Source organism: Primulina eburnea, chromosome 8 (genome assembly GCF_022965805.1).
Source record: "Primulina eburnea isolate SZY01 chromosome 8, ASM2296580v1, whole genome shotgun sequence".
Lineage (NCBI taxonomy): Eukaryota > Viridiplantae > Streptophyta > Magnoliopsida > Lamiales > Gesneriaceae > Primulina > Primulina eburnea.
Window position 1 is genome coordinate 36644879 of NC_133108.1, and position 18492 is coordinate 36663370.

General features: G+C 37.4%; 2 protein-coding genes across 2 annotated transcripts; one reads left to right on the plus strand and one right to left on the minus strand.

The window, feature by feature from the left end:
* Window positions 1–5529: 5529 nt before the first annotated feature.
* On the plus strand, window positions 5530–7320 carry LOC140839481 (cytochrome P450 CYP94D108-like). The gene has a single exon (XM_073206205.1). It carries the CDS (start codon window positions 5615–5617, stop codon window positions 7112–7114), a length of 1500 nt encoding a protein of 499 aa, XP_073062306.1. The 5' UTR covers window positions 5530–5614; the 3' UTR covers window positions 7115–7320.
* A 3451-nt stretch (window positions 7321–10771) lies between these two features.
* On the minus strand, window positions 10772–15565 carry LOC140837927 (uncharacterized). Its single transcript, XM_073204008.1, has 2 exons — window positions 13251–15565; window positions 10772–11031 (listed from the first exon to the last, which is right to left on the minus strand). Exons 1-2 carry the CDS (start codon window positions 13855–13857, stop codon window positions 10991–10993), a joined length of 648 nt encoding a protein of 215 aa, XP_073060109.1. The 5' UTR covers window positions 13858–15565; the 3' UTR covers window positions 10772–10990.
* Window positions 15566–18492: the final 2927 nt, after the last annotated feature.

Sequence of the window (18492 nt, forward strand, 5' to 3'; positions counted from 1 at the left end):
TATTCTGAAATACTTATATTGTCGTAAAATTTTGTTACTCATACCACTCACAATTCATTGGGAGAAAAAAAAACTTTTCGAAATTGAAGTTAATCAAAAAATATTTGTGATAAGCAATGTCACATGACAAACTAAATAGGCTGTTTATGTATAGATTGACAAAGAATTATCCGACAACTAGACTATACTGATTTAGTGAATTTTTTCGAGTCTAAAACAAATAGATGAATATTATTTATGTAATTATTTCAAATATTTAAAACTTGTTGTTAATGTAATACATTATTTCTGGTCATATGATGTATTTATGTATTACTCGTTGTATTTTTTATTTGCAAACTTTTACAATTATTTTCCGCAATAAGAGGATCATTTTTTTTACTTTTCGCCTCAGATCTCATCGAACACATGTACGGCTCTATCTCCCACCGGAGCCAACTCTTACAAAATTTTTATTTTTTATACCAAAATTTTTATTTTAAATGGATTCAACCTATTTCACTGATAAAAACATGTGAGATAATCTCACAAATAGAGTTTAAGCAAAAATTGTAAACATTGTTATTATACTTTAATGAATGAAATTCTCTGATATATTGGCCTTATAGTGTAATGCCCGAAAATTAATCATTGTTCATTAACGATTATTGACTTATAATTTAACGTGATTATTGAAGGGCCAACGGAGACACGATTTAAGAGAATGTGCGGCCATTTATTTTGAATTTCAGAATGTGTTGCCGAAGCAACACCGCACCCGCGCTCAGGAAGACACCGCACCCGCGGTGCATGGACAGAAAGTTGGGGCAAATTCCAATAGCCTCACCGCACCCGCGGTAAGAAACAAGACCGCACCCGCGGTGCAGGACCGCACCTGCGGTGCAAACAAGACCGCACCCGCGGTCGTGATTTCTGGAAAATGGATGTAGATCAGTACGCTGAGCGCACCCGCGGTTCGGAATGTAGCGCACCCGCGGTGCGACGTGTTTTGTGAAGGAAGGGGCCACGTTTTGGAAAGCATGCATTGCCAAACCGATTACGCAGTTTTCCGGAGACGGTATATCAGTGGATCCCAGTAAGGTTGAGGCAGTGATTTCTTGGCCGAGACCTACATCTGTACCCGAAATTCGCAGTTTCATGGGTTTGGCAGGATATTATCGCCGATTCATTAAAGATTTTTCGAGTATTTCCAAACCGATTACGCAGTTAACTCAGAAGAATGCTCCGTTTGTTTGGTCAGAAGACTGTGAATCCAGTTTTCTGGAATTGAAAAAGAGATTTACCAATGCGCCTGTGTTAACGATTCCTTCAGGTACTGGCGACTTTGTTGTTTATTGTGATGCATCTCACCGAGGATTGGGTTGTGTTTTGATGCAGCGGGGGCATGTGATTGCTTATGCCTCGAGACAGCTGAAACCCCATGAATCTCGATATCCAATCCATGATCTTGAATTGGCAGCCATATTCTTGTCTTTGAAGATATGGCGACATTATTTGTACGGTGAGAAATTTGAGATTTATTCTGATCACAAAAGCTTGAAATATCTGTTTTCACAATCAGAGCTGAATATGAGACAACGGAGATGGCTAGATTTATTGAAAGACTTTGATTGTGAAATCAAGTACTATCCAGGGAAATCCAACGCAGCAGCAGATGCGCTGAGTCGAAAGGTATGTGCACTATCCTTATCGACGATAGGTGTTTCGAATTTGATAGAAGACTGCTGTTTGTCTGGATTAGCTTTTGAAACAGATTGTCAGCCTCTGAGATTATGTACTATTCAAGCTGAACCAGAGCTGATTTTGAGAATTAAAGCAGCTCAGAAAGGTGATCAGAATATACGGAAGTCGATTGCTATGGTTAGAACTGGTCATCCATCGGAATATCAGGTGAGAAATGGCATTTTGTATGTGAATAATCGTCTGGTTGTGCCGAATGTTTCAGAACTGAGACAGCGAATACTGACAGAAGCGCACAACAGTCGTTTTAGCATTCATCCTGGTGGCAGGAAAATGTACAATGATTTAAAGACACAGTATTGGTGGAAACAGATGAAATCTGATGTTACTGAATTTGTAGCCAAGTGTCTGAATTGCCAACAGATGAAGGCTGAAAGAAAGAAACCAAGAGGATTGTTACAGATTTTGTCCATTCCTGAATGGAAGTGGGATCACATTTCCATGGATTTTGTGACGCAGTTACCGAGATCCTCCCGAGGTTGTGATGCGATTCGGGTCGTGATTGATCGATTGACCAAATCTGCATGTTTTATTCCATACAAAATGACGTATAGATATGATCAGATGGCCGATATCTATGTCAGAGAAGTGGTTAGATTGCACGGAGTGCCGAAGTCGATTGTTTCAGACAGTGATTCTCGGTTCACTTCGCACTTCTGGCAGAGTTTGCAGCAAGCTCTAGGTACAAAGTTACATTTGAGTACCGCATATCATCCTCAGACTGATGGACAGTCAGAACGGACGATTCAGACATTGGAGGATATGCTGAGAGCCATAGTACTTGATTTTAGCACTAACTGGCAAGATGTGTTGCCACTTTGTGAGTTTTCGTACAACAACAGCTATCAGACGAGTATTGAGATGGCGCTTTTCGAAGCGTTGTACGGAAAGAAATGCAGATCCCCTCTTTATTGGGATGATATCTCTGAAGTTCCTGAGACTGGACCGGATATGATCAGAGATATGACCGAGAAAGTGAAATTGATTCAGAAGAAAATGAAGGCAGCCCGGGACAGACAAGCCAAATATGCCAACCTTCGACGACGACCGTTGGTATTTGAGGCAGGAGACCGAGTATTCCTGAAGATTTCTCCTTTCAGATGTGTTGTCAGATTTGGCAAGAAAGGGAAACTGTCTCCACGATACGTTGGTCCGTATGAGATTCTTGGAAAGATAGGAGATCGTGCCTATCGACTCGCGTTGCCGCCTTCATGATCTGGGATACATGATGTCTTTCATGTATCAATGCTGCGGAAATATCTCCCTGACGATTCTCATGTAATTCAACCAGACGAGACCGAGCTGGATGAGACATTGAGTTTTGTCGAGAAACCGATCCGGATTATCGATCGTAAAGAAAAACAGCTCAGAACAAAGACGATTCCTCTTGTAAAAGTTTAATGGACTTGTCATGGTTTTGAAGAAGCTACTTGGGAAACTGAAACAGATATGAGACAAGAATTCCCAGCATTGTTTCAATGATGTAAATTTCTTATACAGTTTTGTATATATATATACTCCTTATTGATACGAATGAGATGCATGTGATTTCGAGGACGAAATCGTATCTTAGGGGGGGAGAAATGTAATGCCTGAAAATTAATCACTGTTCATTAACGATTATTGACTTATAATTTAACGTGATTATTGAAGGGCCAACGGAGACACGATTTAAGAGAATGTGCAGCCATTTATTTTGAATTTCAGAATGTGTTGCCGAAGAACACCGCACCCGCGCTCAGGAAGACACCGCACCCGCGGTGCATGGACAGAAAGTTGGGGCAAATTCCAGTAGCCTCACCGCACCCACAGTAAGAAACAAGACCGCACCCGCGGTGCAGGACCGCACCTGTGGTTCAAACAAGACCGCACCCGCGGTCGTGATTTCTGGAAAATGGATGTAGATCAGTACGCTGAGCGCACCCGCGGTCCGGAATGTAGCGCACCCGCGGTGCGACGTGTTTTGCGAAGGAAGGGGCCACGTTTTGGAAAGCATGCAATGATATATATATATATATATATATATATTTATATATAGTTGGATTCCTTCGAAAATTCAGCAAAAATCTTGAAAAGGTATGAGGGAATTTGCTGAAAATCCTTACGCCTTCTACGAGAAATCCGTCCGTTTGATTTTGAATCCGACTTCGGTATTGAGTTCCTAGCAACGTAGGCTACAACTGGACGTAAGTTTTACTACGTTTTGACATGTTTTAGAATTATGATATTGTCAGAATTGAATGGAACTCATATATGTTGTTCTTGACATATTAGACATCATAGAAGCGAAGTCAGATTAAGAAACGGACTGATTATGGAATTGTTATGAATTTCTAGGGTATATTGATTTATACCAGACAGATTTGAATTGTGATGGGATTACGGATTGTATTGAATATGGGTTATGGATTGTAACTGTGATTTGAGAATATGGTATTGACGGGGATATTGAAATTGTACCGTTATGCCGTTGATTTTGAATTAAATCCAGATTGATCAGATTTTTATTGATTTGAGAGGTATATTGACATGATATTATTGATATTGTCATTGCCAGACAAACTGTGAATTCAGGACTTCGACTGAGCCAGAAACCGACGAAAGAAAGGTATAAGTCAATGTGGTACTGGGAGATCGACTTGAGTCGGTTTAGACTTGAGTTTCCCTAAATCACATACTTTACTTTATTGCATTGATTTGATTGATATACTTGTTCTCTTGATTTATAGATAGCAGGTATCAGACGAGTAATCTTGTGACAGAAGTGCCTGATAGTGGTGGGATCGCCACGGGCACATTGCACGATGTCACAGGATAGTGTATACATCTTGGGACGGAAGTGCCTGACAGTGGCGGGATCGCCACGGGCACATTGCACGAGGTCTCAAGATAGGATATTAGCGATAGAGCTACAGTCCATGACGGTTAGGTCAGGACACCGGATGTTTGGTTATATCGAGTAAATAGGATTGAAATTTCTTCTATTACGGAATTCGATATAGGAACACCATATTTGGTTATATCGAGTAATAGGATCAGAGTTCCTTCTATTACGGAATTCGATATAGGAACACCACATCTGGAAACCGGGATCCCTAGACTAGGATTGAGTCTAGTCTGAATGATAGAGTTATGAGCATTGTCGACAGTATATGATTGTTTATGTTTCAGATTTATCTGTTACCTGATTACATGCTTTATATTTGTTTATATGATTGCATTTTCCTTGATTTATACTGAGATTTATTCTCACCGGAGTTATCCGACTGTTGTCTTGTCTGTATGTGTACATGACAACAGGTGGGACAGGATCAGGGTCCAGGAGATGAGGAGAGATCGTGATTAGAGTGGAGGCTCCGGACTTTGATTATGATGTATGATAGGGTTGTAACACTTGACATTAGTTGTTAAACCTTAGTTTAGTTGAATGCATGCAGTACATGACTTGTATTGTATTTTATACTGATATGTATATAAGTTTGATTTCACTACGTTCCGCATTTTAAAAAAAAAATAAAAAAAGTTAGACCCTGTTTTATAATTGATTAATTAGTCCCAATGATGATTAAAAACTTGATTAGCGTCCGGGTCCCCACATTTCAGCATGTGATATAGTAAGCAGAAAAACAGTACGTAATTCGAAGTATTCTGAAAATTATGCAATTTTTTATTATCAATTTTATATTAATTAAATATATTTTCCTTGATCCACAGTGCATATAGATCCCAAAATATTACGCCAAAATTCATGGAACAATATATTGTATACGTGTGCGTGTGTCGCCAATATTATCGGCTTTCTGGTTCTGAAATTCATTCTTTTAGATATCTTCTTATCACCCCGCACGCTCCCTTTCCAATTCCATCCGCAGATATGGTAATCCACTTTCTCTTCATCTTCTTGATTTTCATCTACTTTTACGTGTTCTTTTACCGTGCAAAATCCAAGAAAATTACATACGGATTCAGAAGCTACCCGCTCGTCGGTTCTCTACCGGATTTCCTCCTCAACCGCCACCGCTTCCTTGACTGGAGCACAGAAGTGTTGTCCAACTGCCCCACCAACACTGCGGTCTTCCACCGTCCCGGAAAAGTTAACGGCGTCATCCATGCCAACCCGCAACTTGTCGAGCATATGCTGAAATCGAACTTCGATAACTACCCAAAAGGCGTGCGCTTCAGGACCCTTCTCGAAGATTTCCTTGGAGGTGGAATCTTCAACACGGATGGAGAACTATGGAAGATTCAGCGCAAAACGGCGAGTTATGAGTTCAATACGAAATCCCTCCGGAATTTCGTCATGGAAAATGTAACTGTGGAGTTGCAGAAGCGTTTGATCCCGATTCTTGAAACGGCGGCTGAAGAGGAGAGAGTTCTGGATGCACAAGACATTCTCGAAAGATTTGCGTTTGATAATATCTGTAAACTTGCGTTTAATGTTGATCCAGGTTGTCTGGGCGGAGATGGAACCGCAGGTGGGGAATTCATGCAGGCTTTTGAGGATGCCGCGACGCTCAGTTCCGGTAGATTTATGTATGCTTTACCAAGATCATATGTAGTTAAGAAGTTTTTCAATCTGGGGTCGGAGAAAAAATTGAAAAATTCAATCGCTACTGTTTATGATTTTGCTGATAAGATAATTAGTACAAGAATGGAGGAGAAATCTGAGAAAAAAGATGAGGATTTGTTATCAAGATTCATGGGAAATGGTGAAAATTCAGTTGAATATTTAAGGGATATTGTTATTAGTTTCATTTTAGCCGGCAGGGACACTACATCATCAGCTCTCTCTTGGTTCTTTTGGTTGCTATCTTCAAAACCAGATGTAGAGGAAACAATTATTCAAGAACTTGATAAAATTCGACAAAAAAATGGGAAAAAAATCGGTGATATATTCACTTTCGATGAATTGCGTGAAATGCATTATCTCCAAGCATCTATATCAGAAGCCATGAGGCTTTATCCACCGGTGCCCATAGACACAAAAGCGTGTAATGAAGATGACATATTGCCCGATGGCACGTTTATCGGCAAGGATTGGTTCATTTCATATCACACTTATGCTATGGGGAGGATGGTGAGTATTTGGGGCAGTGATTGCTGCGACTATAAGCCAGAAAGGTGGATTGAGAACGGGATTTGTAAGCAAGAAAGTCCCTTTAAGTTTCCGGTTTTTCACGCCGGCCCGCGAATGTGTTTAGGGAAAGATATGGCCTATATTCAGATGAAATCCATAGCTGCTGCTGTATTAGAGAGATTTGCAATACAAGTGTTGATGGAGAAAGGTAAGTGCCCTGAGCATTTGCTGTCTCTGACTCTAAGGATGAAGGGTGGTTTGCCCGTGAAAGTGAAGAAGAGGATCATGTCAGCTTAAATTAAATGAGTGCTCGTAGTGGGATATTAGTTTATCTAGATGTGGATGGATTTGTCGATGGATCCTTGTCTTTTAGAGCTTTATTTTTTATATGTTTCTTACATAAAAAAGTCTGATTTTCTTGATCAACACTTCCTGGACTTTTGTGGACATGAATCTTTGACAATTGCTGTAGCTTCAAAACAAGCCGAGCCACCTTTCGATTCTTTTCTTGCAAAAGAAATGACATCAAAGTAGGGGTGAATGAGATGTTATCCTGGCAATTATGAAATCATCAAACTAGTTCGCCAGCTGATTCGAATAATATATAATTAACATCTGAAATAATCAAAATCTAGTCAGGCTTGATGATGTCATAAGTATTTGAGTTGCATTTGAGGCTCTGTCAAGCTGAATGGAGTTTGATTTCGAGCTCAAAATCTAAGCTGGCGCTGAAAATGGTCCTTGTTCGAATTCATATCAACATCAAATATGGAAATATCGGTGTTATTTGACTGATTCGAATTATTTTTGTTAGATTAGATGTTTAGCAAGCTAATTTGTGGCTTATGCTTTATTGACTCTTATGTTACAAACGTTTTTTATTTTAATAATATTTTACGTTTTTATACATTTTGGTATTTACTTTATGTGTATATCCATGTAAGCTACATAGATAAAGACTTTGAATATACTATGGTAAATGATGTTGATGGGGATCATGAAACACATTTAAAAGTTATTAAATTTTTTAAACTTGTTCATAGTCGATTCAGTCACCTAAAATAAGGATAAAAGTTTATCGAGCTCGAGTCTAGCATTTGTACTGTTATGTACCACATTCCACCGGTAGGGACATGAAAATGTCCAATCATACATGATAGTCACTGTACAACCTTCTCGCATATTTTTCAAGTGGATATCGTTTATTGAACGGATAAATCCACAGTTATGGTTGTACATCATTAGTCCTTACGACCCGAAAAAACATAGACTGTAAGGGGGGTATATTGGTTATAGACTTTTAATGACTTTTATGGAGTTTAAAAGTCTAGAGACATTAAAACTAGACTTTTATATACTTCATAAAAGTTTAGTGATATTCAATGTAAACTTTTGTAGAATTTTAAAAAATCATGTGATATTCAAACTAGACTTTTAAAAACTCTACAAAAGTCTATAGGTATTCAAAATATCAATAGATTTTTAATGACTCTATGGAATTCTATTAAGTATAAAATTATAGCCTAAGGTACAATAATAAAATGTCGACAAAAGTCTTTGATTTAACATAAAGATTTTAATGTACATTTAATTGAGAAAATCTCCCAAATTCAATACAAACGTTCATTCTTTTCCCATCTATATTTTTCCTTTTATTTGTACTTTTTAAAAACATAATTAAAAATTAATTATTATATAACATTTTATTTTAAATATTTTCTTTAATTTTAGTTAATCTATATCTTAAATTATTATATAAGAAAATTCATACCGATACTGTATTAAAATTTTCGGTATACGGAACCAAAATAAACCTTACATTAAAAAAAAAATTATAATTTATTGTTTTAAAATATTATATATTTTAAAATTTTTGTATATTTTTCCGGTATTTCAGTATATACCAAAATTTTCAAATTGGATATCGTTACCGTACCGAAAAATTCGGTATTGTTACCGTACCGTACCGTACCGAAATCTTCGGTATATTTAAAATTCAGTAAATTCAATATTTTTTTGTTACGATAATCTCGGTATACCAAAAATTCGGTATTTTTTCCCACCCCTAACAGGGCTTGTATTGGCATGTGCTATATTACACAATTTTCTTTGAAAGAAGTGTCAATTTGATGAATTTCAAATTGAACTAGATAATGAAGCTCAATTGTTTTGAGTGTTCTTTTAATAAAATTTTATTATGAACTTATAAAAATATTATTCATTAATATGTTGAATTGACATAAAGAATTGAAATTTTGATTTCAATAAATTGGATAGTTCATCTGTCGTTTTTCACAAATTAAATTGATTTAACTTTTAAGTAAGTAAAATTCATTTACATTCATAAATAAAATAATAATTTAAAATTGAAGAGGTTATCTATGTTCAATAATTATTTTAAAAAAATTAATAAAAAATAAATCACAATTATAAACTACAAAATTCAAATAATTTTATGAAAAAGTTTACAAAAGTCTACAAAAATCTTGAAAAAAAGTCTATAAGAGTCTATGAAATTTGTTTTACAATTCTATGAGATTCCATAAAAGTCAATAAAAATTCATCAACTCCACAAAAGTCCCTCATTTAAAAAAGTCATTAAAATTCTTTGAAAGTATAAAATGAATACACCCCCCTAAGTATTAGTACTGTACTTTGACTCGTTTACCGGCTTCGTGAAAGTCATCAAATGGCAAAATTGAGTGTAATATCAACATATGTAGGAGCTAATATATTGTAGTCGGGGATTCAATGCTCATCTACGTGTCTGGATATCCTACGTGTTCTTATGATTTAATAGTGCAAAAAATATCTTGTCAGACTATGAGACGTGCTTGAGGGTAAATTAGTTCCCTAGTTTCACATGCAGGATAATTATGATCACTAAAAGATACATCGCATCGTTGTCGAATTCATATGCAACCCTCGATATACCAATGGTTGCATAACCATAACTTACTACTTCTTGCATGTACTATCAATGATATTCATGGAATCATGAGACAACGATGCTAGACGCTCTTAGCATTATTCCATTAATGCAATAAAAAAATGATTTCTAATATTCTTATGATCAAATGATTAATACATAAAATAAGGCTCATCCCGAATAAGGTACATGAGTTGTCTCGAATCACATATAAGAAATCATTAAGAGTCACACAACTATTAATTATGTGTTCCTCTTGAGATAGACAAATTCAAAGAATTAATTTTATTGATTGAATTTTGATGGAGATCAAACATTTGGTTTATTAATGGGTTTAAAATCAGATTCAGTATGCCTGAAAATTTTGTGAAGAGAGTGCAATTGCATAAGTTTTGTGAAGCAATTCCAAAATTGGTAGCTGCCAAAATTTGAGTAAGTGAATGATTGATTTTGGCTAGTTGACTTTAGCTCAGTAGTTATTCGAAAAGTTTGACTTTATATCATTATAAAGAGTTGTTTTCTCTCGTCAAATTGGTGATATCTAATAGTCGATAAGGATTATGACGAAACCATGATCATGGATTGTTTATTGGATTAGGATTGGAGAATCCTAGTGAAACGGTAACTAATAAGAGTCTTAATTTGGCAAAACACCAAGTAAGAATTTCATTTTTTAAACTGGAGTGATATAATAAAACTATAACAAGGACTTTAGACACAGTGATTTGGAATGTCCTAATAAAAAATTATCTAGATAGGATTGCATAATCTGGATGAGATTATTATCTACATATGATTGCATTATTTAGGTAAGACTCTAGATATCCTATTTGATCAAAACTACAGTCTTGATAAGATTTTTCAAGATCCATGATATCATTAAATATGAGATAACGCATCAAATGTGACGTCTACTACTAAAATACTACTTGAATTTTTTTAGCTATGTTCGAAAATACCCATGCATATACATGCGAATAAAAACAGTCAACCATGCGTAATAAAAGTCATTCAACTACTGAATAATAAAAATAAATACAGTTTAATAAATCCTAAATATAATCAACTCTTAGACTACTGTTTTGAAAAGAACTCAAACGCAATATTCAAAAGTTTGTCAAAATCCACAACGTACAAAAAATGCAAAACGTCTAAAAACAATGTTTCACCCATGACCCATAATCATAATATGCGGAAGAATGCGAGGTCCTCGGGTTATCGTCCATACTCCCAGCTCCGCCTACTCAGTCTTCAGCGCCTCCAGTCTCCACATTATCGTGCTCACCTACATCAATCACATCTAGTGAGTCTAAAGAATCAACACAACTAAACTGTTATAACAATTACATATATGTAACATGCAACAGTGAAAAGTATTGTAATTAAAATAAAATTCACGATCCTTAAAAACGTGAACCCAAACATAACATAACATAAACATATTTAAATCATATCTCATCATGTAATCATATACGTGTTCATTTTCCTTTATTGAATTCAGATCATTAGTTGTGACTTTAATATCAGCTCTAAGTCGATGGATCCATCTGCGTATAACTGCGGTACCCGATGGCGAGGACAACGGCGACAATTTTACCCTTTCGATAAGCATTGGCCTTACATGTTCGTTTTCATGTTCGTATTAGTCATAACCAACTCACCTCATTCGAAAACAAGTCATCATATTCATCACTTCTAAAATTCATGCATATACGTATATTTTCTTAAAACCAAGCATGCAAAGTATTTTCCCGTATTTTCATAAAAATTCATATACATTTTAAACATGAAATTAAGGTTATCAGGACGCTATCAGGACTACTAACATGACCCCACGTGCAAAATTATCATTTTGCCCTTGAAAACCCTAGTTCACAATTTTACCTCTTGACCTCAAAATTTCGACCTGAATCCAACCACACTTATTAAAACACCTCAAAACATATTTATAACCATTTCCTAGATGTAAACTCGAGCCCATGCATTAATTTCTATAATTCGTTTTAAAACTTGGACCTCGGTCTTGGTACAATCCGAATTAACCCGAAACTCAACAAAACTTATCCAAAGCTAAACCATGACTTGAACCTACATGATCAGCCTTTAAACCACTTATTTTAGACCACCTAAGGCCCTCGAAAGTCCTCGACCAGCTGCTGGAATTTTCTGCACGTATCGAGAGTCAAACCTAATGCACCTAGCCTTCGACCTTCGACCCTAGCCCTTAAACCGATGCTTCCAGACCTTGGATGACCCCTATAGGACCATGACCCGACCCATATGAACCTGACTAGACCAACCTAACCCACGTCTACAACCCTTGCGATCGGGATCACTCGAACTCGCCCAAAACTCGACCTAGCTTGTCATCAAGCTTCGATCCAAACCTAGCCCTTCTACGAGCTGACCATAGACCATTCCAACACATGACTTGAACCAGCACCTGGAATGAGCAATGCACGCCTGTCTTCTCCCTTTCACCTGATCTAGCCATTCAAACCCTAGAACCAAAATATCACCATCGACCCTTATCCTTTTCGATCCAGATTTTATATCACCCTTGAACACCTTCGAAACCTGCTGTAAAATGCTCCCTAAAAATCAAAGATTTGGTAGCCCTTCAACCATATCAAAAACGAGAGCATCAAGGCATATAATATGCATATTTTCGTGTAAAAATCATGTAAATTCAATGCAAAATGATATATCTATGTAATACTATGAAAGAACCGTTCAAAACACATATCACGATGCGATTGATGAGAAAAAAGAGATATAGGGCGTGCCTTTATGTATTTACGCTCGAAAACTCAGCAACAAATGCGTAGAACGGATACCGGAGGGACGGAAAAGAGTTTCTATGAAATTTTCTTGAGAAAACCTAGCAAGGTTGTTGCTGGAAAATCACAAGAAGCTGCTGGAATATTGAGAGGGGAGGCCCAAAATAAGAGAAGGGAAGATTAGGGTTTTGGGCCGTTAATTAAAATAATGAGGATGTGAAGGAGTCTAGGCCAAATATATATATTAAAATAAGTCCATTAAGCCCAATAGCTTACTCGTAAAATATTTTTTTAGGTATGTTTTTTAAAATATTACCCGAACCCTCAAAAGGTCCTCTAGTTTTTTAAAAGTAGAATATTGGTTTAAAATACGGCTCGAGGCATAAAAGTACCTTAAAAGGCCCATTCTCGAAAATCCATCATATTTACATCATATATTAAATAGTTAAAAATAATTATTTAATAAAACATTTTGTCCTCAGTCTTCGTTCCTCGTTCGAGCATGAAATACTGCTAAAAGTCCTACATCATGCAATCTTAATGAACCAAGAAATAAAGCACATATTCATGACACAATCATGCATTTAATGTATTAAAAAAATTAAACGCACATTTTAACAAAACCCTATATTTACATGCAGTCAGATTACGTTGTTCGAATTTCTAGACCTAACAATCCCCCCCCCCCTAATATTGAATTTCGTCCTCGAAATTTAAAACGTACCGAATAACTCCGGATAGCGAATCCTCATCTCTGTATCAGTCTCCCACGTAGCCTCCTCGGAATGATTCAGCCACTTGACTTTGACCATCTGGATCACCTTGTTCCTGAGTCTCCTATCATGTATGTCCAATATCCGGGTAGGTCTTTCCTCGAAAGACAAGTTCGACATTAGCTGCAGAGGCTCGTAGTTCAGCGAAGGATTCGACATGTATTTCCGCAGCATCGAGACGTGGAACACGTTATTAACTCCCACCAGATTCGACGACAACGTAAATTTGTATGCTAGTGTCCCAACTCTTTCGAAGATCTCGAATGGTCTTATGAATCTAGGACTGAGTTTGTCCTTTTTACCAAATCTCATCTCACCCTTCATAAGTGCGACATTCACGAACACGTGATCACCCACTGCAAACTCTAGATCTATGCGCCGCTTATTTGCATAACTCTTCTGTCGGCTCTGTGCAGTCTTCATCCTATCCCGGATCTTGACCGCTAGCTTTGCAGTCTGTCTGACAATGACTGGACCCAACTCTGCTCTTTTCCCTACCTCATCCCAATAAATCGGCGAACTACACTTTCTCTCATAAAGCGACTCGTATGGAGCCATACCAATAGATGTCTGATAACTTTTGTTGTAGTGAACTCCACAGGAGGTAACTTTGGCTCCCAGATGCCCTGGAAGTCGATCACGCAAGCTCTAAGTAGGTCCTCCAAGATCTGAATCACACTCTCAGACTGACCGTCGGTTTGAGAATGAAAGGTTGTACTGAATAGCAGCTTGGTACCCAATGCCTGATGTAGACTCTTCCATAATGCAGATGTGAATCTCGGGTCCTTATCTGACACGATGGACACTGGAATCCTATGCAGTATGACTATCTCTCTGATATACAGATCTGCATATTGAGTCATGGTGTAAGTATTCTTGATCGGTAGAAAATGTGCTGACTTGGTAAGCCGATCAACTATCACCCAAATGATATTATACACTCCAACGGTCCTGGGTAGCCCTGACACAAAATCCATAGTGATGTTCTCCCATTTCCACTCGAGAATAGGGAGCGGTCTCAGATTTTCTGCAGGTCTCTGATGCTCTGTCTTAACCCGGTGACACATCAAACACTCAGACACGAAGATCAAAATATCTTGCTTCATGCCCGGCCACCAATACAAAGACTATAGATCCTTATACATCTCCGTACCCCCTGTGTGTATAAAGTATGAGGTGTTGTGGCTTCCCTAATAATGTCTGCTCTGAGTGAATCATTGCTAGGAACACACAGTCGGTCGCGATATCTGACTATGCCATCCTCAACAGAATATAATCTCAGGCCCCTAGACTCATCCCTCTGTCTCCACTTCTGCAACTTCTTATCAGATGACTTCCCTACTCGAATCATATCTCTCAGCATCGACTGCAGTGTCGGGATAGAAATATTAGGAGCATCGCCATAGCATAAACTGCAAGCTCAAATCTTTGGATCTCTGTCTGCAACAGTCTCTGTAAAGACAATTGTGTGATCACTGTATTCTTCATGCCCAGTGCGTCGTCTACCACATTATCCTTACCTGGATGGTAGCTAATGTCGCAGTCATAGTCCTTCAATAGCTCTATCCATCTCCGTGTCTCATATTCAGCTCTTTCTGTGTGTAGAAGTACTTCAAAATTTTGTGATCGGTGAAACACAAGCTATGTCTGGTCTAGTACACACAATTGCATACATGAGGCTTCCGACAGCAGAAGCATAAGGAACCTTGTTCATATAAGCCCGGTCCTGCTCCGTCGAAGTTGATTGTGCTTTGGTTAGTTTAAAATGACAGGTTTAGCTCCATTAATGTTAAATCTGCTAATCAGCTTTTTCACGTACTCTTCTTGAGAAAACTTCAAGATTACATTCACTCGGTCTCTTAAGATCCTTATTCCAAGGATTTGCTTTGCAGCACCCAAATCCTTCATAGCAAATTCTTTTGATAACTTTATCTTGAGTTTATCAATCTCTTCCAGATAAGCTCCTGCTATCAACATATCATCTACATATAGCAGTAGAATGATATAAGAATCATCAAACTTCTTCACGTAACAACAGTGATCAGCCTGACACCTCAGGAAACCATTATTACTCATGAATCCATCAAACCTCTTGTACCACTGTCATGGAGCTTGTTTGAGACTATACAAGCGCTTCTGAAGTTTGCACATCATTTTCTTTTTTCCCCATACTTCAAAGCCCTGTGGCTGCTTCATATAAATTTCTTCATCTAGGTCACCATGAAGAAAGGTCATCTTTACATCTAACTGCTCCAGATGTTAATCTTCTTTTACCACTAATCCGATTATAGTCATGATAGTGGTTAACTTAACAAAATCTCAGTCTAATCAATGCCTTAATTTTGTTAAAAACCTTTTACATCGAGTCTTGCCTTGTACCATTTGCTACCATCATGTTCTGATTTTAGTAGGTATACGCACTTGTTATGTAATGCCTTTTTGTCTTGCGAAATTTCTGTCAACTCTACCTTCTGGTTGGATGATAATGAATTCATCTCATCTTTCATGGCTAACTCCAATTTGGTTGAATCATCATTTTTCATTTCCTCTACATAGGTTTCTGGTTCACCTTCTTCTGTCAGCAAAATATAGTGAAGTGCAGGGGAGTATCTCTCAGGTGATCTAATTGTTCTCTAAGATATTCTGAGTTCAATCACCGGAGTTTGTGGGTCATCATCTTGTGTAGTTGTTTCTTCATGTTCCCCATTACTGCCTTTTGATTCATTCACATGAATATCTGTCAACAACACTTCATCAGTCTTCTTGACTTCAGGATATTCATCTTCGGCTCCGATATTTGACTTGTCCTTGTACAATACTTTCTCATTGAAGATTACATCTCTACTTCGAATGATCTTCCGATTTTGGTCATCTCAAAACCGATAACCAAACTCATTATCACCATAACCAATAAAGAAACACTTCTTTGATTTGGATCAAGCTTTGTTCTGTTAGCCGAGTCAATATGAACATAGGATAAACATCCAAACACTTTCAAGAAAGAAATGTTTACTTCTTTGCCGCTCCATACATCTTCGGGTATTCTGCATTCAAGCGGTACCGAAGGTCCTCTGTTGATCAGATATTCTGCAATGTTAACATTATCAGCCCATATAGATTTCATAAATCCAGAATGCAGTCTCATGCTCCTAGCACGTTCATTCAGGGTCATGTCCATCATTTCAGCTACACCATTTTGTTGTGGTGTACCAAGAATTATTTTCTCCATCTTGATCCCGTTCTGTGCACAATATTTCTTGAACACATCATCTTCATATTCACCATCATTATCAGATCGTAAGAACTTCACCTTTAAGTTGGTCTTTTTCTCATCCATGGATTTCTATCTCATCCATGGATTTCTACATTTTAAAATTCTCATAAACATCATATTTATTTTTCAGAAATTAAACCCAAACTTTTCCGGCTTGAATCGTCGACAAACGTGACATAGTATCTTGAGCCTCCAAGATATGTCAAAAGAGACGGTCCCCAAACATCTATATAAACCAGATCCAACTTTACTGTTTTCGGTTCTCTACCGCCTTTTTAAAAGATCGCATTTTTCTGATTTCCAAATATACAGCTTTCACATAGCTTGTGTTCAACGATCTTTAATTCCAATAGTTTCTCATTTGATACAAGAATTTTTGTTCCCTTCTCACTTATATGCACAAGCCTACAATGCCATAGACTTGAATTAACTCCAACATCCACGGCTGCTAATGTATCTCTACAACTGGAAGTCATATAAAGTATTCCAGTTTTCTTTCCTTGAGCAACAGTCATGGCTACTTTGTTAACTTCCTAGGAACCATCACCAAAGGTCACATTATGGCCTACATCATCGAGCTATCCCACCGATATCAAATTACGTGTCAATTTTGGTACATGCCTAACTTTGTTAATTTTCTAGACAGATCCATTTGACATCTTCATCCGTACATCACCCATACCAACTAAAGGTTTTTCATCAGCAAGGAAAACTTAATTGTAATCTCCAACGATGTAATTATCAAATACATCACGATAACCAGTGGTATGAAACGAAGCTCTTGAGTCTATAACTCAAGAATCAATCGGGCTTTCCATGGATAGTAATAGAGCATCATGTACCTTTTCAGTAACAGCATTTGCATTATTCGTTGCTGATTTGTAGTTCTTTTTCAAGTGACCAGTTTATCCACAACTCCAACACTTCAAATTCTTTTCAAAAAGGTTTTTGTCTTTTCCATTTCTTGACTTGGATCTACCGCGCCATCTGTTAGATCTTATTTCTCCATTCATGCCTCTTCCTCTGTTCCCGAGATTTAGAGCAGATCTCGATGATGTCCCTCCACCTGAAGCCATCTTGCGAACTTTTCCAGCAAGAATTTGATCTCTGACATTATTGAATTGTAGCTTTCTTCCAACAGAGTTGCTAACCGCGGCCCGTATTGGTTCCCAAGTATTTGAAAAAGACGCCAAAAGAATAAGTGCATGAATCTCATCATCAAAATTTATTTCATCCGATGTTAGCTGAGAAACAATCGTATTGAAGTCATTGATGTGTTTAGCCACCGAAACACCTTCTCCCATTTTCAAGTTGAGAAACTTTTTCATGAGATGTACTTTGTTGTTTGTTGATGGCTTATCGTACATGTCCGATAAAATGGACATCATCTCTTATGTGGTTTGTGCCTCCACGATGTTATGTGCCACATTCTTCGTTAGAGTCAATCGTATCAGACCTAACATCTGTCGGTCAAGGAGCTCTCAGTTATCATCCTCCTTCTTCTCTGGCTTCTTTCCTGAAAGAAGTTGATGCAAATTCTTGCTTTACAGATAATCTCTAATCTATAACGCTAGAACGAAAAATATGTTCCGTCGAACTTGTTGATTCCCAGTCTCGATCCATCATATCTGGCCGTCGCTTCTCTAGCCTTAGAAAAAAATCTAAAAATCTTTTTCTGATGTGGAAGATCAAACAAAGCTGCAACCACAAAACATACTCAGAATTCTAACAAATTTTAATACAAGTCTCTGATACCAGTTGTTATTGATAACGTCGAAAGATAACGACCATAATGATAATATAGTACCAAAAATTGCGGAATAAAATAATCAACAGGAATACAAAGATTTACGCGGTTCATCCAATATAGGCTACGTCGACGGAGCTACTGTAAATCTTTATTATAAGGATAAAATATT